The sequence below is a fragment of the Sorex araneus genome, chromosome 4, assembly GCF_027595985.1.
Source record: "Sorex araneus isolate mSorAra2 chromosome 4, mSorAra2.pri, whole genome shotgun sequence".
Classification (NCBI taxonomy): Eukaryota; Metazoa; Chordata; class Mammalia; order Eulipotyphla; family Soricidae; genus Sorex; species Sorex araneus.
The window spans coordinates 204761563-204772434 of NC_073305.1; the positions used below are offsets into that span (position 1 = coordinate 204761563).

General features: G+C 54.6%; 1 protein-coding gene across 4 annotated transcripts; it reads left to right on the top strand.

The window, feature by feature from the left end:
- Positions 1-4: 4 nt before the first annotated feature.
- ZNF668 (zinc finger protein 668) lies at positions 5-9263 on the top strand. Of its 4 annotated transcripts, XM_055136215.1 has the most exons (4): positions 8-101; positions 5984-6018; positions 6706-7374; positions 7830-9263. In XM_055136215.1, the coding sequence occupies exons 3-4, from the start codon at positions 6728-6730 to the stop codon at positions 9037-9039; spliced, it is 1857 nt and encodes a 618-aa protein (XP_054992190.1). In that variant the 5' UTR covers positions 8-101; positions 5984-6018; positions 6706-6727; the 3' UTR covers positions 9040-9263. The 4 variants fall into 4 exon arrangements, with proteins under 4 accessions (XP_054992188.1, XP_054992190.1, XP_054992189.1 ...); XM_055136213.1 differs by lacking the exon at positions 5984-6018 and having other exon boundaries at positions 5-101; XM_055136214.1 differs by lacking the exon at positions 5984-6018 and having other exon boundaries at positions 15-101; positions 6478-7374.
- The last annotated feature ends 1609 nt before the right edge of the window (positions 9264-10872 follow it).

Here is a 10872-nt window from a genome sequence, read left to right on the forward strand (position 1 = left end):
ACCCCCCACCCCTGCTGGGTCCTAGCGCCTGCCAGTGTCACGGGCTCTGTCGGCTAGAGGAGCTGCCTCTGATTCCACGGAGCCGGCCCCAGTCCATTCAGGTAGGAAACGCCCGCAGGGAGCCGCGAACACCCCCGAGCAAACCCAGCGTGGAAGCAATCCGAACCGTCCTCAGTTTCTCTGTGAGGGCTGAGGGCGGATGGGGTTGGCCCGGCGCGAGCCGCGCGGGCGGGGCAGGCGGAGTACGGCCCCGGGAGAGCGCGGGCGGGCTCCGGGCCCAGCGGGTCCTAGAACCCGCCGGCTGTCCCCGCGGGCCCGCTGCTGCCGACGCTTGGGCTCTGGCGGCGGGGTTGCCCGCCTAGCGCGGTGCGGGCCCGGGGGTCCTAGAGCCCGCCATGTTGCGGGCTTTTGTCCCTGGCGCGCGGCTCGCCTAGCAAGGTCCGCGGCTCCGGCAGAACCCCCTCCCGGACTGAGGTTCTGGCGGCCCCTCCCGCGGTCCTAGAGAACGCCATTTTGCAGGCCTTTGTCCAGCGTCCCGCCCTCGGTCCATTCATTTGTTCGGTCTGTCATCTTTCGTTCGCTCCTCCTTGCCACCTTCTCTGAGGCCACATTTTACCAGGGTTTATACCGAATCGAGTCATCCCAGTGCCCTGCCCTGCCCTGCGGGACTGTACGTCTGCAAATGGTTGCAGGGAGCCAGCCACAAACGGTTTCCGCAGCCCTTGGGCCCCCTTTCTTTTGCGCATCTCTTAGGCCCAAACGTTGTTCAGTTTTCCCGTATGCCTGCGTCCCCCCTATTGTAGTGATGAAAAACTGAGGCCTAGAGTACCTGGGGCCCTTTCCTCTACTCCCTTTCTAGGTATGAAGAGCAGTGGGGAAGGATGCAAGAATTTTTGTTGGGAGAGGTCAAGGTAGGGTTGCTCCTGGAGCTGAAGGTGGAAAAGTGGGTTGGGATTAGGTAATAAACTGACCAGATTCGAGTTCTTGGGGTTTTATTTATTTATTTTGTGTGTGTGGTGGGGGAGCTGTACCTGCTGTGCTCAGGCTTACTCCTGGATCAGTGCTCAGGGATCACTCCCAGTAGTGCTCAAAGGACCATAATCTGCGCAGGGGATCAAAGCCAGGTGGGCCACGTGCATAGCAAGCATCCTAGCCCCTGTACTATCTCTCCAGCCCTTGGAGATGAACTTTCACCTCTGCATGCTTCTCATTTACCAATACACCATGTCTCAGATCTCTTTTGGCCTATTGGGACTACTTGTTTAGAAATTAGGAGTGGAGGGCTGGAGAGATCATACAGTGGGTGGTGCTTGCCTTCCATGTGGCTGGCTGACCTAGGTTCAATCCCCAGCACCCCGTAAGGTTTCCCAAGCTTCACCAGGAGTGATCCTTGAGAGCAAAGCCGGGAGTAAGCCCTCAGCAATGACCCGGTGTGGGCCAAAAACAAGCAAGAAAAGAAGTTAGGATAGTGGGGTAGAACAAATACCCTCGAAGTTAGGATAGTGGGGTAGAACAAATACCCTCACAGTTGTGATACCCTGGGCTCTATCACTCCAAAGACAGGGGAGTGGGTAGGAAATGTCGCCTTTTCCACCTTATCTCTTAGGTTAACCCTCTGACATTAGAGCCCGTTAAATTTCATCCCTCTTCTAAAATAGTGGTGAAGGAAAGACAGTGTTGGTCCCTCACTTTGAACTCACAGATGGGAGCAGTAATTGAACCTTCTGACTTAAAAGGCAGAGAAATTCAGTTCATAGTTATTTACCAGCATTTTCATGAACTCTTACTGTGGGGGAAAGCAGAAATCTAGGCCGGGACTAGAATGCTGCGGCAAATGTTGATCCATTCCACTTGTTTGGGGCATCAAGCACCATTCGAGCTGTAAAGAATACAGAATTTAAAAAAGCTCGTGGCTCTTCAGCCTACAGTAGAGATCGAGAGTTAACCAGACTGTACAGTTGTGCTCTCAAGGCAGTAATCAAGGGACTACGAGTTTGAGCAGCATCACTGACTGTGATCACCACCAGTTGCTTTGCTTCTGTATGCTTCACGCTACTTGTCTGAAAATGAGGAAAATAATATTGTTTATAACAACGGCAGTAAACCCCAGGCTAGGTGACTGAAGGCACAAATGTATTTCTCCGTGTTCTGTAGGTTGGGAAGGGCAAAAGCAAGATGCTGACCTAGTTTGTTCCTAGCGAGGCTCTCTTTCCGGCTGCAAGATGACATAGCTTTCTTCTTGTTCTATCCTCACATGGTCTTTCAGCCTACATTCATCTATCAAACTTTTTGGCTTAGTTCAGGTAGTACATAAAAGTATTTCAAGGGGGGCTGGAGCGATAGCACAGCGGGTAGGGTGTTTGCCTTGCACTCGGCCGACCCGGGTTCGATTCCCAGCATCCCATATGGTCCCCCGAGCACCGCCAGGGTGATTTCTGAGTGCAGAGCCAGGAGTAACCCCTGTGCATCGTCGGGTGTGACCCAAAAAGCAAAAAAAAAAAGTATTTCAAGGGGCTGGAGAGATAAGGCACTTGCTTCGCTAACCAGGGCTCAATTCCCTGCATCTCATACGGTCCCCTAAGCGCCCACTAGGAGTTATTCTTTAGTGCAGAGCCAGGATTAACCTCTGAGCACTGCTGGGTGTGACCCCCAAATCAAAATAAATAAGTTTTTTTTTGTTTGTTTTTTGTTTTTTTTTTGCTTTTTGGGTCACACCTGGCGATGCACAGGGTTACTTCTGGCTCTGTACTCAGGAACCACTCCTGGCGGTGCTCAGGGGACCATATGGGATGCTGGGAATTGAACCCGGGTCGGCTGTGTGCAAGACAAACTCCCTACCCGCTGTGCTATAGCTCCAGCCCCCAAAATAAATAATTTTTTAAAGCGTTTCAAGGATTGTCAAAGTGACTCAAGTAAGGACCTGTATTTGTGAGGCCCTAGGCTTGATCCCTCTTCTCTGACCTCCAGGTACTGCTAAGTGACAAAGGAAAGACAAGCAGATCATCAGCCTAGGGAAGTTAAAGGTGGGAATAGAGTTATTAGCTGGTATTATCAAAGGGCTGTCATGAAGACAGTCTTTGAAGCCAGGACAGAAACTTGAGACCCAGATGAATTTAAAAAAAAAAAAAAAAAGGGTTAGAGCAGTAATACAGACAATAAGGCCCTTGCCTTGCATGCAGCTGACTTGGGTTCATTCCCTGGCATCCCATATGCCCCCCAAGCCCTGCCAGGAGTAGCCCCTAAGCGTTGCCTAGTGGAGCCAAAAACAAAACAATTTGCAAACAAACAAAACCCAAAAGATAGTTGGGGGTCTGAGAGATAGTACAGTGGGTGAGGTGCTAGCCTTGCTGGGCTGCGCACACCCTGTATGGTCCCCTGAACACCGCCAGAGGGAAGTCCCGACTCTACGTGAGTAATTGTGCTTCTGACACTGGTACAGGACCCATGGGGGAGAATGTGGCTCACTGGAGCAGGTAGACTTCCCTGGACAGGAAGGTGAGGAGCCACAGGTAGAATTTGGGATCAGTACCTGCTTATTTCATCCTCTACTTTCCACAGAGCTGGGTACCTGCTAGGAACATGGCACACTTCTTCCGAAGTGCCTTAGGAGGGGGTTACCCTCCCAGCCGCGTGGTTTCTGATTCAGAGACACGAAGACTGAAGCCCAGAGTTGAGAAACGATGGCCGCTGCTTGAGGCTTGAGGCTAGTTTCTCAGGCAGAGCTGCAGGAATGAGACCAAAGTGTGGCCGTAGCTCAGGCTGTGGTCACTGTGGCGCTGACCCAGGCATCTCCAAATCAGCTATCCCCTTAGATTCCAGTCCCGTGCTGGCTGTGACCACGGAACCTCAACTTACTCTGTCAAATGAGGACCATTTTTCTCAGGCAGTGATGAGAGAATCAGCAAAGTACCTCTGAGAAAGCACAATTATCTTACCTCATTCAGCCCTCACCCAGCCCTGTGAGGTAAAATCTGTTTATCTCCATTTTTTCAGATGAGAAAACTAAGTTCTCATCTATTTATTTATTTATTTTGCTTTTTGGGTCACACCCAGCAATGCTTAGGGATTACTCCTGGTTCTGTGCTCAGGAATTGCTCCTGGCAGTGCTCGGGGGACCACATGGGATGTTGGGAATGAAGCCGGGGGGGGGGGGGGGGGGGTCGGCTGCGTGCAAGGCAGACGCCCTACCTGCTGTACTGCTGTACTATCGCTCCAGCCCTGAGAAAACTAAGTCCTAAGGCACGAATTAGTTGTACAGGGCCACAGCTAGGAAATGAGGGAAGTAAGACCCAAAGCCAATCAGTTTAAGAAACTGAGCTTTGGGGCTGGAGTGATAGTACAGCGGGTAGGGTGTTTGCCTTGCACTCGGCCAACCCAGGTTTGATTCCCCGCATCCCATATGGTCCCCTGAGCCTCACCAGGAGTAATTTCTGAGTGCAGAGCCAGGAGTAACTCCTGTGCATTGCCAGGTTTGACCCAAAAAGCAAAAAAGAAAAAGAAAAGAAACTGTGAGCTTTATTCCTGGGTTTGGAGGCCACACTCAGCCAGTGCTTAGGAGCTGTTCCTGGCTCTGTGCTCAGGAGTGACCCCCAGTGGTGCTCGGGGTACTGGGGATTCATTTGAACCAGAATTGCCACGAGCAAGGCAAGCAAGAGCCTGAATGCAGAGAGTGGACCTTTACTACAATGATATTTTATTTCTCTGGACCGCACTATCTTGCTTGTGAAAAGGGAATGAGAATAGAAGCTCTCTCATCCTGTGAAGAGCTTCAGAGCTTCGACTGCCCTGTCATTTAGCAGGTTCTCTAAATGTGAGCTATTGCTTTTGTTTGGGCTGGAACAATAGCACAGCGGGTAGGGTGTTTGCCTTGCATGCGGCCAACCTGGGTTCGATTCCTCCTTCCCTCTCGGAGAGCCCGGCAAGCTACCAAGAGTATCCTGCCTGCACGGCAGAGCCTGGCAAGCTCCCTGTGGCATATTCGATATGCCAAAAAAACAGTAGCAAGTCTCACAATGGAGATGTGACTGGTGCCCGCTCAAGCAAATTGATGCGCAATGGGAGGACAGTGACAGTGCTTTTGTTCAGGAGAAACTGCTCAGTCCACTCCCAGGGCTCACTAGGAAAGTGCCTCGCCCGGGGATAGTGAAGAGTCCCTGGAATTCCAGGAAGGAATCTGAGCTCTAGGGAACGTTGGGCCCTCAAGCCATTTCACTTATTTTCCAGTCCCAGAATTTAGTCTAAAAAATGAAGTTAACCAAGCTGTGGGTGAAACAGTTTTGCAATATTGGGGCTAATAACAGAAGAGGAGAATACAGGAAGTGCTTCCTGGGTGAAACGGGGCTCAGAGGTAGAATTTATGGGAACTCTGACAACCAGGAAGGACCTGAGAACTTGTCTGGTGCGATGGATGTCATGGAAGGCTCCTGAGCATGGGAACGTGAGGGACACGATTCTGGCTGCCTGTGAGATCGTGTGTCCTGGGGTACAGAGGCAGGACAGCAAGAAAAGGGTACTGACTACAGCGGTAGCCCTTGCTCCTCACCCCTAGGCTCCAGGTCTCTCTGGTCATAGCATAGATGCCCCCAATCCCTGAGATAAATAGATAAGGAAGCAGGCTAGGAACACAGGCCTCCCTGCCTGGTTTCTCTGCACACCTGGCTCCCCCTGTGGCATGATCCTTCCTGCCCACCCACCCCCCCAGCCCCAGCGGCAGCTACTGAGCTCTCCTTAAGTGGATCTGCCATAATCCTCTTCCCTTCATCCCCAGGGGAGGATGAGCTGGTGTTAGACTAACTGAAGCCATTAATCCTATTTCCTCCCAACCATGATCTCCAGGAGCAGCTTGGGGAGAGGGTATATTTGGGTTCTGAATGGACAAAGAAAGAGCCTTCGCTAGAGCAGGTGTCCCAAGAAGCCAGCCTAGAGCAGATACCGCATCAGTCTAAAAGAAGTTCTCTCTCTCTCTCTCTCTCTCTCTCATGAGGAATTGGATCCAAGGCCTCCCATATACAAGGCAAGGTCAGCACTACCCTGAACCATACCCCCCCACCCCACCCAGAATGAGTGCTGGCAGTGACAAACTGCTAAAGGCTGATTGAGCTCCTCATTACCAGAATTACCCCAGCCAGGAGCCCAGCAGTTCCAGAGGGTGGACCCGGATTCCTCTCTTGGGTGGGGTCCCTTACAGCTGCGCTAGGCCAGGCTTCATGGTGAACACTTGAGCTCCCCAGCCAGCAAAGGCAAATATATGTGCTTCCAGAGAGAGCTGCCAGCTGCTAGCGGGCTCAGTGGTACCCCCCCCCCATTTCTGGACCCACCTCTGTCTTCCCTGGGCCCCCACATCTGAGTCTGAAGGAGGAATATGATGAGATATGGAGTCTGGGCCATCAGTATCACAGGCTTTGGAAAAGCCGGAGGCCAGTGGGGGTCAGAGGAGGCGCAGGTGGGCACATTCATGACCCCAGCTCCCTCTCTTAGCCTTTCTGAGGTTGCGTGGTCCAGCTCCTTTCATCAACGAACGGGCCAGAGAGGACACTTCAAACCTGAAGTGTTAGAGCCCGAATGCCTAGGAAGCACCTGGCATCTGGATGGGAAATGCAGATGAGATGAGTCCCCCACCCCACCCCACTCCCGCATCCTGGGGACTTTGGGGAAAAGAGACCTGGTTTCCCTCCAGCTGCAATTGTAATTTTGTGTCTCTCGAAGAGAAGTCCCGCCCGGTGGCACCATGGAGGTGGAGTCTGCAGAGGCTAGAGCCCCAGCGCCCGGCTACAAGCGTTCTGGCCGCAGATACAAGTGCCTGTCCTGCACCAAGACATTTCCAAACGCGCCCAGGGCAGCACGACATGCTGCGACCCATGGGCCCGCAGATTCTGCAGAGCCGGCAACTGAAGAGTCGCTGAAGCCAGAGACAGAGTCCAAAGCGGAGGATGCCAGTGGGGACAAGGCGTCAGATGCAGCGGCCAAGCCCCGTCCCTATGCGTGCCCCCTGTGCCCCAAGGCCTACAAAACTGCTCCCGAGTTGCGCAGTCACGGGCGCAGCCACACGGGCGAGAAGCCCTTCCCCTGCCCCGAGTGCGGCCGCCGCTTCATGCAGCCAGTGTGCCTGCGCGTACATTTGGCCTCTCACGCTGGCGAGCTTCCCTTCCGCTGCTCCCACTGCCCCAAAGCCTACGGCGCGCTCTCCAAGCTCAAGATCCACCAGCGCGGCCACACGGGCGAGCGGCCCTACACCTGTGGCGACTGTGGCAAGAGCTTCGCAGACCCGTCGGTGTTCCGCAAGCATCGGCGCACACACGCCGGCCTCCGGCCTTACGGCTGCGAGCGCTGCGGCAAGGCTTACGCGGAGCTCAAGGATCTACGCAACCACGAGCGGTGAGGGCGGGCTCTAGGGGGGAGCGGGCCAATGGGGTGCCGGCGGGACAAGAGGCCCCCACTGAGCGGCCAATGGGACTTGGGGCTGGGTGTCAAAGGGCCGGCGCGTGGGCGGAGCCAAAGCCCTAGCGGATATGTTGGAGTTCTTGGCCATGGCTCAGTGCAGGGCTGGGAAATTGATGGGGGTAGTGGGGGTTGGTTTCCGCCCCGGGACAGCAGAAAGGGAACAGGAATGGTGGAGGCAGGGAGAGCCCAGGTGTGAGTGGGGGGCTTGGTGCGTGGTGTCGGAAATGAAGCCAGAGCTTTCTCACTCGGGACTGCCCTATGGTTCTCAGGGCTCCCGGGGAGACTAGGAGGGTCCTAAATTGCCCCCCAAACAAGCGTGGGTGGGGGGTGGGTGGGGGTTCGGGTCAGGGGCCTGTTCTCTTCATGCCGGCTTCTCCACCCTCCCACAGGTCCCATACAGGCGAGCGGCCCTTCCTCTGCTCCGAGTGCGGGAAGAGCTTCTCCCGCTCTTCCTCTCTCACCTGCCACCAGCGCATCCACGCGGCGCACAAGCCCTATCGCTGCCCCTCCTGCGGCAAGGGCTTCACGCAGCTCAGCTCCTACCAGAGCCATGAGCGCACACACTCGGGCGAGAAGCCCTTCCTGTGCCCACGCTGCGGCCGCATGTTCTCCGACCCGTCGAGCTTCCGGCGCCACCAGCGGGCGCACGAGGGCGTGAAGCCGTACCGCTGCGAGAAGTGCGGCAAGGACTTCCGGCAGCCAGCGGACCTGGCCATGCACCGGCGGGTACACACGGGGGACCGGCCCTTCAAGTGCCCGGAGTGCGACAAGACCTTCGTGGCGTCCTGGGACCTCAAGCGGCACGCGCTGGTGCACTCGGGCCAGCGGCCCTTCCGCTGCGAGGAGTGCGGGCGGGCCTTCGCCGAGCGCGCCAGCCTCACCAAGCACAGCCGCGTGCACTCGGGCGAGCGCCCGTTCCACTGCAACGCCTGCGGGAAGTCCTTCGTGGTGTCGTCCAGCCTGCGCAAGCACGAGCGGACCCACCGCACGAGCGAGGCCGCCGTGGCGCCCCCGCAGCCGGAGCTGGTGGTGGGGCTGGCGTTGCCGGTCAGCGTGGCCGGCGAGGGTTCGGTGGCCCCGGCCTCGGGCGACGGGCTCGGGGACCCACAGGCAGGGCTGCTCGGACTGTCCACTGAATCAGGTCTGATGACCACCCAGTGGCAAGTAGTGGGCATGACGCTGGAGCAAGTGGAGTGCCCGGAGGCTGAGGTGGAAGAGGCCACCGGTCCCTTGGGGGAGACCAGCGAGGTGGTCGGGGAGGAGGTCGACGAGAAGCCCCCCCAGTTCGCGTGCCGCGAGTGCAAGGAGACGTTCGCCACGCAGACGCTGCGGCGGCGGCACGAGCGCTCCCACCCCGAGCTGCGGCCCTTCCCCTGCACCGAGTGCGGCAAGAGCTTCTCCGACCGCGCAGGGCTGCGCAAGCACAGCCGCACGCACAGCACCGTGCGCCCCTACCCCTGCCCCCACTGCCCCAAGGCTTTCTTTAGTGCCAGCGACCTGCGCAAGCACGAACGCACCCACCCCGTGCCCGTGGAGACCCCCACGCCCCTCGAGCCACTTGTCGCTCTGCTGGAAATGTCTGAAGAGGGGCCAGCCTGAAGTCCCTCCGCCACACTCCCAGGGCTCGGCCCCCACAGGGTCCTCCCGAACCTACTCTCGCCCCCCCGTGCATTCTAGACTCTAGGTGTCCGCCCCCCTCCCTCGGCAGTAGCTCCCCCTGACCCAGCGTGAGAGCTGGGGACGGAATGCTGGGAGCAGCTGTTGAAAAACCTGGTTCCTTTGAAAAGCAAACATTAAAGTATTCGCTTGTGTACTGAGTTGTCTTCTGTGTTCTGGTTCGGGGTGTGGGACTGGGAGTTTGGGCATTAGTAGAGGTTCATTAGAGACACTGAAACTGACAAAGACCTGAAGAGTGGGCCCGGGAGTTAGTGGAGCGGGTTGGGTGTGTGCTTTGCACACGACAACTGGGGTTCAATCCCAGCATCCCATAAGGTCCTCCAAGCCCTGCCAGAAGTGATGCTTAAGTGCAGAGCCAGGAGTAAGCCTTGAGCACCGCCAGGGGAGTATGGTCCAAAAATAAAAATAACTGGAAGAATTGGGTGAGTGAGAGAGTACAGGGGGTACGTAAGGCACTTGCTCACCTAGTTTAGATCCCCAGCACCCCATAGGGTGTCTGAGCACTACCGCAGGAGTAAGCCCTGAGCACTACTGGCTGTGCCAAAAAAAACCCAGAGGAGTTTTTGGGAGTTTTGTTTCACAAAGTATTTCAGAATGTCTCGTGACAAAGGGTTCTGTGGACAAGCAGAAAATTCTAATGCGCTTATTGGGAATTCTTGATGAACAAAAGCGTATTAAGACCAGAGTGATAGTATAGCAGATAGGGAATTTTCCTTGCACACAGCTGACCCAGGTTTGATCCCTGAATGCAGTCAGGAGTAAGCCCTGAGCACAGCTGGATCTGCTCTGAAAAAAAAAATTAAAAGATTTAAAGTCATTGATGTGCACCAAAATGAACAACTACCTTTGTTCAGCCCATTTTACTGATAATCCTTCCTTTGTTCAGCCCATTTTACTGATAATCCTTTTACAGGTAATTAATTGAAGCCACAAATTAGTGTAAGTCCTATATAATGTAATATAACAACAGAAATATAATGTATGAGTTGGGGAGGCGGGGGAGGAGCTGTGGAGATAAAGGGCTGGAGCACATGCCTAAGTATGCACAAGACCTGGGGTTCCAAACCTGGCACCCCCTGTCACTTCCCACACACCAAGATATTGGTTCCCCCCAGTTTAATCCTTAAATTCATAGCCAACTAAAATGTTCTTTTCTAGGGAGGCCACACCTGGGGTTTTCAGAAGGTCATCTGGCCTAAGGGATTGAACCTGGGGCTTCTGCGTACAAAGAATGCATTCTAGTCCCAAAGGATTTGTCAGCGGGGAGGAGAGGGAGAGTGTCCGGCCATACTCAGATGTTCTTAGGTTTACTTCTGGCTCCAAGCTCAGGGATCACTCCTGGTAGGGTTCAGAGAACCATATATCGTGAATCAGACAGGTACATACCCACTGTACTAATCTTTCTGCCCCTCTCCAGGGATTTTTATCTATTTTTTTTTCTTTTGGTTTTTGGGTCACAGCACGGGGTTTACTCCTGGATCATGCACTCAGGAATTACTCCTGGCGGTCCTCGGGGGACCATATGGGATGCTGGGAATTGAACCCGGGTTGGCCACATGCAAGGCAAATGCCCTACCCGCTGTGCTATTGCTCCAGCTCCTTATCTATTTTTTTAAATTTTTCATTCAATGTTGATTTAAAAAAGAATCAACTGTTGACACAATTCTAGGATTAAAATTGAATTACAAAACAAAATTGCAATAGATCTAGAAAATAAATTTGTGTGAACAAATATCTAATTGCAGGGTTGGTCTG

Excerpts from the sequence above, each read along its gene's own strand:
- ZNF668 (XM_055136213.1), top strand. The coding sequence starts at position 6,728 with ATGGAGGTGGAGTCTGCAGAGGCTAGAGCCCCAGCGCCCGGCTACAAG. Across the intron at positions 7,375-7,829 it reads GATCTACGCAACCACGAGCG|GTCCCATACAGGCGAGCGGC; the intron begins GTGAGGGCGGGC and ends ACCCTCCCACAG.